At 40.3% G+C, this 14,715-nt stretch overlaps 1 protein-coding gene across 1 annotated transcript in view; it reads right to left on the minus strand.

Annotated features, from left to right (window-relative positions):
* Positions 1-2,810: 2,810 nt before the first annotated feature.
* Positions 2,811-14,715, minus strand: part of ARHGEF38 (Rho guanine nucleotide exchange factor 38) — a 38,214-nt gene continuing 26,309 nt past the window's right edge. The window contains exons 7-14 of the mRNA XM_086612139.1: positions 14,081-14,214; positions 12,315-12,419; positions 10,995-11,117; positions 8,079-8,399; positions 6,291-6,431; positions 5,021-5,219; positions 4,584-4,843; positions 2,811-2,996 (exon numbers count right to left, since the gene is read on the minus strand). Of these exons, the coding sequence (XP_086468265.1) occupies positions 2,811-2,996; positions 4,584-4,843; positions 5,021-5,219; positions 6,291-6,431; positions 8,079-8,399; positions 10,995-11,117; positions 12,315-12,419; positions 14,081-14,214 (1,469 nt within the window). The remainder of the gene's footprint in view (positions 2,997-4,583; positions 4,844-5,020; positions 5,220-6,290; positions 6,432-8,078; positions 8,400-10,994; positions 11,118-12,314; positions 12,420-14,080; positions 14,215-14,715) is intronic.

Raw genomic sequence — 14,715 nt, forward strand, 5'->3', positions numbered from 1 at the left:
GTCCGTAATATCAAATGAGAACAGCTAAAACTCTGAATTTCTGAAATGGAGTAAACCAGTCCACCCGGGTACCTAACGAAGTACTTTTTCTAGATCCCAAGTTACGAGGCTATAATAAAGTCATATAAATTATCCCACAGTATAAAAATTATTATGGATCCTAACCATATACTGGGATTTCATATGGCCTACTAGGAGTACCCAAGTCCCACAGAAGTTCAATGAAATTAAGTGGCCAGTTCCAGTATATTTCATCCTTCATTCCTTGTTACTTCAGGATACATAGTGAGTATTCTGGAGAGCAGCATTTGAGTACACCTTGAGACATCTTCACAGAGCTTGATTTTTCATGGGGAATATACATCACACTCAAAATCAGAGCTCTCCCTATGACTCAAGCTGAGTTCTTAGAACTAAGACTTCAGAAATCTTTTTTTCCTGACTCTTGCCCTTAATTAATTTCACTGTCTGAAATATAAAACTTCATTCTTGTGCTTACATGACTGCATTAAGCCTATTAAGTACAATTCAGTCATTTCTAAAGCTGTTTTAACTATTGCAAAGTATAGATCATCTCCAAATAAAATATAAATTGTAAGACATACTGAAAAGTTTCTTGTGTGCATCTTCCCCATAATTTTAAAATATAAAAGCCAAAGCAGTGCACGTTTAGCAGGAGAGAGTCTTTCAGTCCATTCTTCCAAGCTGATACTCCCTCTCCAAAACTCCATTTTCTTCATTTAACTAAAGGCAAAGTTTTCCATGAAACTGGCTATATCTATTAATAAAATGAATGAGAACTTTTTTTGCTTGCTATGGAAACAGCAAGATTTAAGTGCATGAGGTGATGCACAGTGAGGCAAAGTAATGCTTTATCTGTTATTGCTGCTCATGGGATTGCAGTAGTTCACGGAGTTTCACATACCAGTTTCTGGATGTCCATCTCAGAGAACCCAAAGTTTCTCTGTCATATAATTTAATCCAGCAAAAATTTCAGGTTCTCATCTCTGCGATCCACTGCATTCATCTTCCAAGCAAGACTGAGAACTTTCTTTACCTTGTTAGGAAATAATGTGAAAATTGTGGGATACTAAAGAAAATGAAACTGTGGTCATTAGTGCAGGAAAAAATATTGTTTGCATCGACTGCGCTAACTTTTCTCATCCTTTCTTTGCTGACAAGTTATTTCCTATTACATCTCAGTAAAGGTTTTGTAGAAACTTACACAAAAGCTTTAGAACCATTTCTGTTGCTTGATCAGCAACACTCCACCCTTTCATTTTTATGGTGTTGTCATTGTAATGGTCAGTCAGTAACAAGCAATTATGCAGCAATACAGAAAATAGCTGACGAGTTTACCGTTAATTACACTATCTGCTGCAGTATAGTCACTTTTTTGTTTCCTTTTTGCAATACTTAGCACAAGAAGGTCCTCGCTTATCGCTAGGCCTTGCTGTATTGAAATAAACTGTGATGAACACAGTTATCGATGACAGTAGCAACAAGATGTTGTTACATCATCATTCAGTCTAGTTCAGGTGTAAGGCACCAGTGTGACCTAAGGATCTCTGAGGAAGTACTACTTGGCATTCAGATCCTTCCTTCGGATTTTTTGTTCTCTATGCTCATTGAGGATGCAGTGTGAACTATATTAACTTTTGAAAATAGCCTTGACTGTTTTTTGAAGATTCTTTAGCAAAATACAGGGCTTTTGACTCTGAATTCTGCAAACAGAGCTATCAATACATTCTTCACTATTCAATCTAACATCAGACACTTTGAGAATGATTTTTATTTTTTTTCTGGAAGAGAAACTTTGATGCATCTTAAGTCCTATCTCATTCACTAGACATTATGATCCCTGTATCTAACCTAAGGAATCAGACAGGCAGTAATTCATTGAAAGACACTGCTTGACTTTTTTTTTTTTAAATCTTAATAAATTTCCCAAGTCTAATAACACAGGTTTTTTTCACTACACAGATCTTGCACTATAAAGCAGTCAGTGTGGAGACATATGTAGAATTTCAAACCTGGGGCACTTTCATATTGCTGCAAACTGTTTCCCACCATATGAAGTAGTTGTGTAGTTATTTTGAAAACTATAACTTCTTTATTTCACAGTATCTATTTCTTGTGCCGCCTCTTTCCTTCCCCCCATTTCCATGTTTAACTAAACATACCTTCTTCCCTGGCACCAGCCACTGGTACCACCACATTTGGTATGTTTTCAGTTGAAATGTTTCCTACAAAAATAAAACCCTTTTTCTTTTCCTACTCCAATACTCTCCTCTGAGAAAAAGGTTCATTACAAAAGTGGCTGACGATAAAAATAGACAACCAAAAACATCAAGTTTGAAGATGTGTTCTGTGTTCATTGAGATAGCGGTTCAGGAGCAATTCAGCCTGAACTACAGCATCCCTGAAGACTGAATATGTCCTTTTTCAAGGCTAATTCTCTTCATCTGGAATATTTGCTAAATATCATGGAAGAAAAACATAATTTTAGCTATGATTTGTAGGTTGACTGTTGACGTAGGACACTGACAAAAGAGATGATTATGGGGTAATAGAAAAGCAAGCTCTTCAGGATGTTAATCAGAATCAAGTCTTCCTGTTAAATGTTTCCTTCCTCAGGTCTTGATAAGGTGATGGCTTTTGGAGGATGGAGGTTCTCAATATCATCTGTGCACTGTATCAGATACCATGGCCCTGTCAATCACTTGTGAGTTTGCCTTGCGTGCTGCAAACCATAATGGAGTATTATTCTGTCTACTTCAGAAAAATTGGCTCAATGGGCCTTTCTGTCCCTAAGCGTATGTCATCCTCCCAAGATAATTAGAGGGTACGTATCCTTTCTGACCTTCTGCTTCTGCTAGCCACCATTCTTTATTTCCACTCAGGTCAGAAAACCGAAGTATCTTAATCTTCTGGTACTCCTGAAGACTGAGTTCCTGATCATTCCTAGCTTGAAATGCGTAAACAGCATAGAAGGTCTGAAAAAATGAAAGCCACAAAAAACAAAATCTGAGTTCAAAAATATACCCACATCTTACCCTGTCGTTGTGTATTAGTATGAATTCTGTGTACAGAAACATGTGATACCATATACGAACCAGTACACAACTGCATGGTCTGCAGTCGTGTCTCCGTTTAGCCTATATCCGCAGCTAAATAATAGCCAGCTGTTCTGTTACCCAGTGACCCCCTCCCCACTCGAGAAGGGGAATCGGGAAAAGGAAGAAAGACCCATGGGTTGAAAGAATAACCCCCCCCCCATGGCAGGGGGGTTGGAACTAGATGATCTTTAAGGTCCCTTCCAACCCGAACCATTCTATGATTCTATGATTCTATTAATAACTATTTAATAACTGAAAAAATAAAAATTAGAAATGATAATCATAACAATAATAAGATATACAGAGAAGTCATGGACAGTGCAGAGCTCACCACCCCTTGGCCAATGTCCAGCCCGTTTCTAGCTAGCAATCCCAGAGCAAGAAAGGCCTGAAACCGCAATGCCAGAAGAGAGAGAGAGTGGGCATCAGGAGCAGAATGAGGAGCGAGACCCTCCAGGGACAGCAACCATTGAGGAAGAGTGTAGAGAGAGTGAAGGGGAGCAAGAGAGAGCGAAGGACAGCCAAAGAGAGCCAGTCCCCAACAAGCCTTCCAATTTATAGTGAGCATGATGTTACATGGTATGGAATACCCATTTGCCAATTTAGGTGTCAGTCACCCCAGATTCTTGGACGCCTGGGTTGTTACCAAAGGCAAATCAAAAAGTCCTTGAGCACTGTGGACACCTGCATACCACGCTGGCTACAAACTAAAACAAAGTGTCTTATCAACTTTGTTCTCACTGAACTGAGTGCTGCAGTCTTTTAAAAAATGCAGCTTACTTCAGAAATGTAGCTTCTCTGAACAGAAAATTGATTCCGTGATACTATCCCAGTGAAACTAGGACAAATTGCTAGACAGACTATAATGAACAGGGCCAACATAAAAATAAATTTGAAGGATCTGGGGAATTCTGCATGGGGAGGAACAAACAAAGCTCCAAGACCTCATCACCTTTCTGCACTAGTAAGGTTTTCAGCTCAGACCAAGTGCCTGTTTCTGTCACACCAAGTGGCCTTGGATTGGACGTAGAATTTTCCAGCAAGGTTTCCTCAGGGAATCACCTTTCCTAAAGCTTCTGTACTCAAATGTGTCACATGGGTCACCTCTGAGCCTTGCTGACCAGCATTGCCACAGCTTTCTTGTCAACAGTAACTGGGAAAACGCCCAGACTGAACTTTTTGCAGATTCCTGCTCCACAAGAATACCTTGAGGCATTGTACATGAGGTAGGGTAACGCAACGTTGTGTTTTCTGTGAGACAGGACTGTGTTTAACTGATTATCTTCTCCTACCTCAAAGCTATTTAAGAAAAGCAAAGAACAGAAGATAATGAGTTCCCATGTCATACTGACAGATTAGTGCCAGGCTTTTCCAGTGTGAGAGGAAACCATTTAAATTATAAGCAGTATAATTCTAGATTTGAAACGCGAACAAGAAGGCAGGCACAGTGTGTATCATACTTACATGCTGATCATCCGTATCCTGAAAAGCATCAGTCCCTGGGCCATTAATTGTGGGATTTTCACAGAAGTGAAGAGATGAGCTGCTGTCACTCTTCTTGTGCCCCAGACGTCTTGTGCTGCTGTCAGTAGAGGGCCGTGAAGAGACAAAGAGGCTGATATTATCAAAATCGTCATCGCTGAAGCTGTTTTCTGCTACGTCCTTCTGTGCTTTGGCTGGATTGTAAGGCCTCAGGAAGGAGGAATACACATACCCTTTAAGGACTAGACACCAGAACAAAAAAGAGAGAAAATAAACAAACAGCAAAATGCTGCTCAGAATATTTCAAAACCAGCCATTTTATGCAGCTGTCAGTATGACACAGGCAAACAGATGGGGCCAGAATGAAATCAATATCCCAAAGGGAAGCTGTTATTGGGATGTTCGTGCAAAGAACCTACTTCCTGTGTCAACAAGCCATCTGCTCGTGCTTCCGAAGGGGTCCTTTTGCTCCACGACAGCCACCAGTTCTCCTTCGTGTAAATCAATATCAAATTCCTGCGTGGCATTGCACTTGCGCTTAGCTTGGTAGAGCAATTCTGTGCTGTACGTAGACAGCAGCTTGGACCTGTGGCCTTCTGTTTGACGTGGGGATTCAAGCTGAAAAGTAAAAAAATTATTCACTGGGAATAATGCTGAGGTCATTTCTAGAGCAACAAGTATGCATAAAACCAGTGTGTGCTGCATGCGGCAACTGACCCTACGTTTTTGCACACAAAGCAAGGAGGAAGTTACACAACTATATGTAACCAAATCTTTGCATATGCAGCAAGGACCTGTCCAACTGCTACATTGATAGGTGAGCAATAAAGGGCAGATTTAAAAGAAATGTAGGAATTTCACTAATTAAAGACCTTTTAGTCTGTCCTCTGCTCTGAAAGAGCCAGTGTTCTGTATGTGAACCCTCATTTGCTGAATTGTCCTTCCATAATAATGATCTTTGAATGACTGTATAATATCACCAAAAAAAGTATAATCCAAAAACCAGTGCTATTAGCTGGTGGAAGCATATTCACTCAGTGTTTGGTTAGAGAGCAGGGAGGGAGGTGCTGCACGTCAGTGTGATCTTTAACATACCACAGAAGCAAGAAAACATGTGCTTTACTGAAGCTAAAAGGAATCCTACAGCTTCCTCAGCTTCTCCTGTAAATCTGCACTTGAGTTTTTATTTTACTTTAAACTAGATTCCTATAAGCTCTGGAAATGTCTGATAAGATTGGGAACCACGGGGACACAGATTCCTGGTGAATTTTCTGAATCTTCTGCTGTGGGGGTGTATGTGTGTGCATATGTGTGTAAACACCAGTACACATAACCACTGCTGAGGACGAGGGAAAAAACATTCTGAATTAGAAGACTAAGATGCACTATAAGAGCATTTAACAGAAGAAGTAATCAAAGTTTATATATACAACCTCAGACTTGACATGTGCTTAAAGACCTAAGGGTAATCAGAGATAATTACAAGTGGATTTTCAAGATAATAACGTGAACACAGAGCGAAAAATCTTCAGAAGTTACCGGTCAATGGAACAGCTTCATTCCAACAACCTGATTCAGAGTCCCATTGAAGAGACCAAGCCCAGACCTCTAGGTGGCATAAAAATGGATTTGTTTCGGAAGTCATCAAAAGAGGGTGCTTCATACACAATTTGGATATACGGTACTTACTGGAGAGGGAACAGGTTTCTTTTTTTCCAAGCTCAATTTTCTCTCAATAAAAGTTGCACCGCTGTTATCTTTTACGAAATTCAGCTTGTGAACCTCCTCCATCAACTGATTCTGCACTTCGCAGATGCTTGAGGAAGACAGCTGCAAACACAAAGGTGGGTTAGATCTCATGAACAAAATGGTCAGGAGGTTTGCAAGAGCAGATTCGGTTTAATGGGCTGATGGCTAGGAGTCAGGGAATCTGACAAGTTACTGCTATTTTCTGCAGAGCCCATAGTGTGCTCGGTATGAGATAGACAGCAAAGAAAGGTCCTTGATTAACTGTTTCTAATGATTGCTGTTAGATTTAAAAGACATGCCAACTTAAGTTAAATCATTAAAAAGTATTCTAAACAGCGACGAAAATTAACAGCCTTGCAAATGAACAGCCTTGCACCTAGGCTACTAAGCCACCTGCTTTCAGATGCAAACGTGCATCTCAGCGGCTGTCAGAGTGGCCCGACCTGCTGTAAGGCTTGGAGTAGTTTGCCCTACAGCTGTGTTTGTGCAACTGGGTGCTACCACCAGGTTAAAAATCGTTGGGTAAGCTGAAGCTCTGTCTGTGGCACTGGGTAAGTGCTTTTGGTCTGTGCCTAACCCCAAGTGTATTTGCTGATGTAAACAGAACAAAAAAAAGAAAAAGAAGGTAATTTTGTAGGCAGAGCCTCACAGAAAACAATGCTCACTACAACAGCTTTCAAAACATGAAATAGTCAAATTACAGAGATGCAATTTCTTCGTGTGGGAAAAGCCTTTGTTTTCCCATGAAATAGCACAGCTCTACGTTTTCATCCTGACCTTGCTTTCTTAATTTTTTGCTGCCCTTGACTAGAAAGTGATGTGCTCAAGCCTTGATGGAAAAGAATACTCCAGGATTGCCTCACTACAGTGTGTTTCCCATGTAGAGTTTTGCTCCAGTTCAGGTGAGTGGATTTGGATTTGTGGAAGGCATTGTTGCAGCTGTGTTTCTTGGGGTGTTCAAGTCCTTTAGGCAAAAGTACAACAAAACTAAAACACTGAAGGATTTTCACACAAACTAATAATTTCTCAACTTCAATCTTCAAGTAATGATCATAGGGCCCAGAAAGAGTAGAGTGGGATGGAGGAACTGATGCCCTTCATTGTAGCTCGTATAGGCATCTTTGGAACTTCTGGCTACGTGAGTGAAACGATTTGAACTTTATAAAAACGCCAGAGTAAACAACGCTATTCCTTACTGCCTAGAGATGTCTGCAGGAGCTTCTGCAGCGTATCTGGGTTTAAAAGCATCTTGCTTTTCATAGAGATTATTTCATCAGAAGATCTCCTAACCATGCTGCTTTTCTGCAGTCATCTGTGACTCTGCAGGTCTAGCAGCAACAGGAGTGTTCATGTAGGTTCTTAGAATTTCTCTTCCTATTTTTTCTGGGCTACTCAGGGTAGACACTAAGAAACAAAGACTAAAATGCTAGCAGCTGCTTCCTTTTTGCCTTATTGTGATGTTCTTACCATTACTATCACAGCAGCAGCTGGAACAGCTGCATTAGGATCATTCTTGATGAAAAGTCCAGGTCTGACAAAACTTAAGGCCAGAATTTAACCTTTGGTGAGCTTGCAAGGAAAAAAAACAAACTTAAACCTGACTATGCTTAGCAGAAAAAACTAAATCAGTGTAGCTTGTAGATATGCATCCTACATAACTCTAGCCAAATCATACAGAAAGAAAAAGACAAATAAAGGCAGAGCTACACCTGTTTCTAATGTACTTACTGGAACAGGCACCACCACAGCAGAATTTGATCGAAGTGCTGCAGACATAACATTCCTGAGGAGAGTGATGAAGCAATGCAGGCAGTTCAACACAATCTTTTTGGCTGCTCTGTTGAATACCTGAAGTTCTTCCACTAACTGTGCATTTAGAGCCTCATAGTCTTTCTTTGCCAGGTCCAGCTCTTCTCCTGTTGACCTCTGAAGGTAGCTGTTGTAGTCCAACAGCTTGTCATAGCGCTTCTGGATGAGCTTCTGTGGGCCTGAAAACAAGGCTTGTAGTGCTGAGAGTGGAGTCAAAACAAGCTTGTCCAGTTGAGCCATCTGGAACGGTACAAACCAGACCTAATTATTACTTTGTTTATACAGGTCTTCAGACCCAGTAACAGGTTAGGCCTGATGGTAGCTTATCAAGCAATCTGTTAATTACTCTTCACAAAGCATTGCTGTCAGAGGCAGCTTCAAGCAGGGTCTAGCATGGGCCAGGTTGGATGAGGCTTTGGGCAACCTGGTGTGGTGGAAGGTGTCCCTGCCCATGGCAGGGAGGTTGGAACTAGATGATCTTTGAGGTCCCTTCCAACCCAAACCATTCTATGATTGCATGAGTCAGAATCTCCTTTGTAACACTGCAAAGGAGAGGTGACAGTTTTGTGGCTTAAAGCATTGGATAATGGTAATTGTCCCTTGGGGCACGCAGCCGGCGGTACTGCCCTTAGTGTGTTAGCACTGAGGAAAAACTGGGCAAGGATCCATGAAGTGGTCCAGCAAAACTGGGATTTCCATAATTGGAAGGTCCATGTCAATATACGGTCTAGAGGCGATAAGGTCTTGTTAAATGGCAGTCTTGCAGCCTTGAATGCTATCAAAGCTTTTTCAGTTTGTTTTTGTTTTGTTTTTTTTTTTTTTTTCCTGGAAACAGCTGTAACTCAATTCCTGTTTAACCAAACACAAACAATCACTTGATTTGATTAAATTATGTTATGCTTGTTGGTTTTATCTCTAGTAATCAGCAAAATTAGACACCTGGTAAAAAAACCAAAGCCTTTCTCAGGCTTTTCCATTAGTCTCTAATTGTCTCAAGGGATTAATATTGCATGAAATAAAATTTATTTTTGTAAGTCACTTGTTCAAACACAGCACAGGCTTGTAGTGAGTGAAACTCATCATCATACTAAAGCTCTTGGATATCCAATGTGAATTAAGTTTTTGGGTTGAATGTGGGAATAAAAGAGCAGCTGTCCCTTTACCCTCCATAACACACCACAGTTGAGGAGAGATCCATTTTAGCACCAGAACTGCTCTCCCAAGGCCAAGATGATGCACACTAGCTAGATAGTTCCTACTTTATTTCCACCTGAAAAACTGGGCTGTGTTTAGCAAACCAATTTTTGATGCATTAAGAAAACAATTTTTCCAAACTTCTGGACCGCATTTCTGGAAGAGAAGAGGCTATTGTGGATTTCTACCCTAAAATTTTCCCTAAAATATAATGAAAGAGGAAAGATTCATTATTGACAAATGCACAAAGGAAAAATAAAAAAATTAACCTGAGCCCATTGCTGAGATTTCCATTGATACTACCCTTCCAGGAAAACATCTAAAGTACACTATGGATTGTGCAATGAGAACATCTACTTATCATGCACTGTCCTGGAATATCTACTCATTGTGCACTTTCAGGACAGAAGTTTTTTGTTAAAAAAAACTTATACATAGGATAGCAAATCCTTGTATCTTGTAAATTCAAGACACAGAAATAAATAGATTATAAGTAGAAATTAACATGGTAAATAACAATGTTCACAGTTAAAACATTAAAACAAAAAAGATTATTATTTTTTTTAAATTACATAGACCTTCAGAATAGCTGGGTCATAAGCCAATAGGAGTTACAAAATTGCTTCTGAAAAAAAAGTTTTCTATTTCATCTATTGTGGAATTGCTTTTGCTTTTCTTTGATGAATAGGGGGGTATCTTCCATACTGGACACTCACTGCTGCAAAGATAGAAGGGTGCTCTTCTGCACTTTATGCACTCATTCATTGTAAAGACATTGAAAATATCTTTCTGATTATTGAGATTAATTTTTGAGATTCTTTTCAAATGTGGGAACTTCGAAGGAAAGGAAATACAACATCTTGCTTCCCTGTCATTATCTGGGAGGATGTGGTCTGTCAAAGATCCTTCTGTTTCTTGGCAGGCTCTGTTTTCAGTGTTTTGAGAAGGATTGAATGGCTATATTTCAGTTGGTGCAAACCTAGGAAAGCATAAGAAAACCTCCACCTCTGATTTTCTTCAGCATGAGCAGCTGTTTGAAGAAGCAGCCTGCCCAATTTTGAAGAGACATTTTAGTCTATCTTAGTAGACCAAGGCATTAGAACTCATTTGGTCCCTGAAAGCAAGAGACTAGTTAAAAAAAAAACTAGTATTACCTTTGGATTTTTAATTGCTTTTTAATTCCTATGGGCTGTACTCAGATTTTTCATGGTTTCCCTATATGAAGGATAGCAACTTACTTGCAAAGGTAATAAAGCTGAGATTTTCACAGATCTATGATTCCAGGAGCTAATAGTTCATGAGCACAACAAAGATCACAAAAGTCTCTCTAAAACTGCAAGTGTTGGTAACAAAAGTAGCAAAGCAAAGATCTGCTGCTCCTGTCCAAACCTGAGGTGAAATGTGCAAGTTTAGCCGGAAGATTTTAGTTTAAACTCTGGAATTTAGCTTGAGAAGTTTTCTTTAGCTCTTCTAGGGAAAACACAGTGAATTTTACCTTATTTTGCACAGAAACTCAACCAACAAAAACACTCAACTGATCTCTAAGGTTTTTTGCTCTTTTCTGTCATAGTCTTCCTCACGTAGACCTGTTTTCTCACACATACAGATAGTTGTGTAGCACTGGACACTGCATAAACTTACAAGGTCTTCACAGAGATTTGGAGTGTTGTTCCGTTTTTTCAAGCAGTCGTTGACTTCATCATCTTTGTCTTGCAAGATTTCCTGAAGCCCAATTATATTCTGTGCAGCCAAATGTATAGAATCCTAAACGAGAAGACAGTAGGAAGATGAAACTGTATTATAATCTGGTTTAATATACTGCATTCACTCATGCAGATACTGCAATAATACTGATGGAATCAGAAATATTTTCCATCTCGGACACCTGTTCGGTTTCAGTGCAGTTTTCAGCCATTGTGGGATTGCTTACTGTGATAATATTTTCCGTGTTTTGTCTATTTTCAATGTCTACTTTCAATGTAAACTGCTTAAGAATCAAGTTGTTCATGTTCAACTGAAAAAATTAAGCCCCAACCTAATGAATTTCCCACTGGAAGTTAGCTACTCCTCAGCAAGAAGCCAGTTCAAGACCCATGCACCCTCAAAGGCCTCTTTTGGAGGTGTAAATTGCACTACAGTGGTGCATTTTGCTTACTCTGAATTTTACTCTTAACGAAGTTTGCATCCATTTGGACAGGAACTGTCAACACCATCCCAGGCAACAATCCTTGTCGGCTGAGCTCACTGGCCTTCCCTTGTGTCCTGAACCAAACGAGGTGCGTTCGCAATAAGCTCTGGCCAGCCTGGCTATTGATCGTACCTACCTCTCGAACAACCTTCATGTCTGGTTTGGGCAAACGTACATTTTGAAGGGCCTCATGCCATCTACAAAGTTGGCAAGTCATCCGTGAGAGCGAAAAGTTGGTAAGTTACAAGCCAGCCCGCGCCTTCAGACAGGAGGATTAAAGCAACGATATTTACAGCACTTGAGCACTCTCTGCATCTAATGCTAGCCCTCTACACAACCGAGCAAAATGATAAAGGAAGGAGCCCTCACATCCAGAATATGTGGTTTGGGCATTTCAGTTCATGTGGCTGCAACTCGGTTCTTCTATTTTTAGTGAGAAGCAGTTGGTGCTCCACTGCAGCAGATGTGCATGTCCCATATGATGGCTTCACACAGGGATTGAAAATCATATCTGTGCCACCAGACAGCACTGCACCCATGAGTGTCCATAGAGCCTGCTTGTGCCAGCAGAAAAATGCAGAAGTGTGGGCTTCAAAACTTCTTTGCCATGGGCTCAGTAACGCAGCAGCAGCACAGCTCATTGATTTGATATTGTGATGCAGACAGGCCGGCTTAGAAATACTTGGGTGTTGCCTAACCCGTGGCAGAAATGTATGTTAAACGGGTTATGGACATGGTTTGTGGCCACCAACTTCTAAAAGGCCTGTACCCACCTGTAGATGTTGCGAGGAGAGTGAAATGTTCTTCACGCACGTTTTCACAGTCTTCTCTAAACTTCGAAACAACTTTTCTTCCTTATTAAAAGTTTGATCTTTCACCTAAAATAGATGTTTGCACTGTTATTTTGGCAGCCCAAAAAAGCCTGGCTAATGAAAGAAATGTCCAGAGCACTGTCAGAAAAATCTCAAACCTTCCCAGAACTCGTCTCTTTGAAGACAGAACAGATCGGCCCCTGATTCCCCCAAGCTCCAGTTCTAATCCAAGAAGAGTCAAAGGCACAGGGCAACGTGATGGAGAATTTAATTTTTAATCCTTGTGGAAGCAGGGAGTTGCTTTATTACAAGCACACCTATGTGTGCCAATAAAACTCTTCATTTTCTGTCTATTGTTGCTCCACTTGAGGAAACAGTGGTGAAAATTGAAAGATATTTTTATGTCATGGCATTACTTCCCTGGATGCTTTTTTGTGGGTGGTGGGGAGATTTTTCCCAGGCAGGCTGTAGGTGGAGCTGTTACCCCTAGAGCAATGCCAGCTCTTCAGCTAGAAGCCTCTGCAGCTGGAAATAGGCTCCTACTTTTTTATGCTAACTGAAAAAACCCTGAGAATACGCTTATTTTTGCCTACCTTTTCCTTTACTTGAGGAATTTGAGAAATCTCAAGTCTCATTTTCATTGGTGTTGCTGTAAGGGTCACAGCGTGTTTCAGAGATGTGAATTGGTAACTTTCTTGGTCTAATTAAGCAGGAGAGAGGGCTGAATCTCTAACAGATGTATCCTGATTCTAAAATGATTCTCAAATGTTTGAAGCTTAATTAGAAAACAAAACCAAGAAAACATAAACCCGAAGATTCTAAAGGAAAAAGAAAAAAGGAAAACCACATCTCTCTTTAATCAAATTTAATTCCCTGTTTTTCTCTGATTTTATAGCCTTGCTGGTGTCCCATTCTGAAAACAAAAATTTCCACTGTACAAATAAATGAACAGAAAAAATACATATGGGTAGTTTGCATCAGAGAAAGCAGGAAATGACTGATAAAAAAACAAACCAGGAAAAACCGGCACATATCTTGTAAAGTCACGTCTAGAAAGGCAAGTGACCTTGTATAATCAGCCATCTCATGCAGTGAGGTGCACTGGATGTCATTTTCAAGGTCAGTTGTAATTGATTTTCCTTGAGATTGAGATTTAAGCTTTCCTGAAAATGTTTGTCCTGCTAGGTTTCGAATTACAACCTCGAAATGATGAAGGAGCATTTTATTTTTGACCACCCAACCCCCATCAGACTTATCACAGGGTTCTTTGCCTCTGGTAGCTTTGACAGTTCCAGGTCCTTACACATGTAGAGGCAAAACCCATGACCTTTCCTAATCAGATGTATTACTCATCTTCCTCGGTGGGTTCAGAACCTGAATGTCATGCTGCAGAGCAGCGCCAACAATAACCACTGCCAGTCTATCCGCAAAGAGCAGATCTGAGGCTGAGTTTCACAAAACTACCAGCCACTCCCCCTCTGCTGAAGATCAGAAGTTTGAGAAACTCTTAGATAAAAAAGGAAAAGGTGGAGAACACATTACGTTATTTTCTATTTCAATCACAAAGATCTTTCCTCTTTTCTGTGACAACCAGAAAATGACTTTATAAATGACACAGAAAAAAAAGCACCGCCACAAACTCCATTTCCAACATGTTTTAAAAAATGCCCAGTGCAAAAGCAGAAGTGAAGCTGTCAATGCAAATCTGCAGTTGGATGAGTAAGTACCTGAGGTTCTCCCCCCGTCAGTATTTTCAGATGGCTGGTGACCCTCTTGGATTTCTTGCTAATGGAGTGGATATTCAGTCGGGAAAACTTTTCTTTAAGGGTTTCATCATCATCATTCCTCTTATACTTCAGCACTGCAGACAGAGAATCTCGTGACACTAATAATCTGTATTCGCGGGGCTTTTCACAGGGACCAGCACACAAATATGAAACCATTTGAGAGCAGACACTTTGATGTCACTTGCTGTAATCTTGTGTGAAAATGCTTGAGATGATGAAAACTCTGTTACCAACGCTAGCCTTGGGAAGAGTGAAGTCAGGGCTGCTTCACTGTGGCAAGCCTATAAGAAATATTGCTATCACTGCACCTTAATTATTATCAGTGTTTGCAACGCGTTACCGTCAATGAACATGGATATAACATTAACTCTTTCATCATTTTCATATTTCTGGAGTTACCAGTCAGATAACATAGCTGGCTGAGCACAACTGACATTAAGGCATCTGTTACCTTCTTGAAACCCAGCCATTACACAACTTGGGTAGCACCAGCCAAAACTGTTGTAGTGATATGACTGGAGTTGAAACCTCTCTTGTAATTGCCAGTTCAAACCTACAAAGACAGAAGAACTTAC

Source organism: Tauraco erythrolophus, chromosome 5 (genome assembly GCF_009769465.1).
Source record: "Tauraco erythrolophus isolate bTauEry1 chromosome 5, bTauEry1.pri, whole genome shotgun sequence".
Classification (NCBI taxonomy): Eukaryota; Metazoa; Chordata; class Aves; order Musophagiformes; family Musophagidae; genus Tauraco; species Tauraco erythrolophus.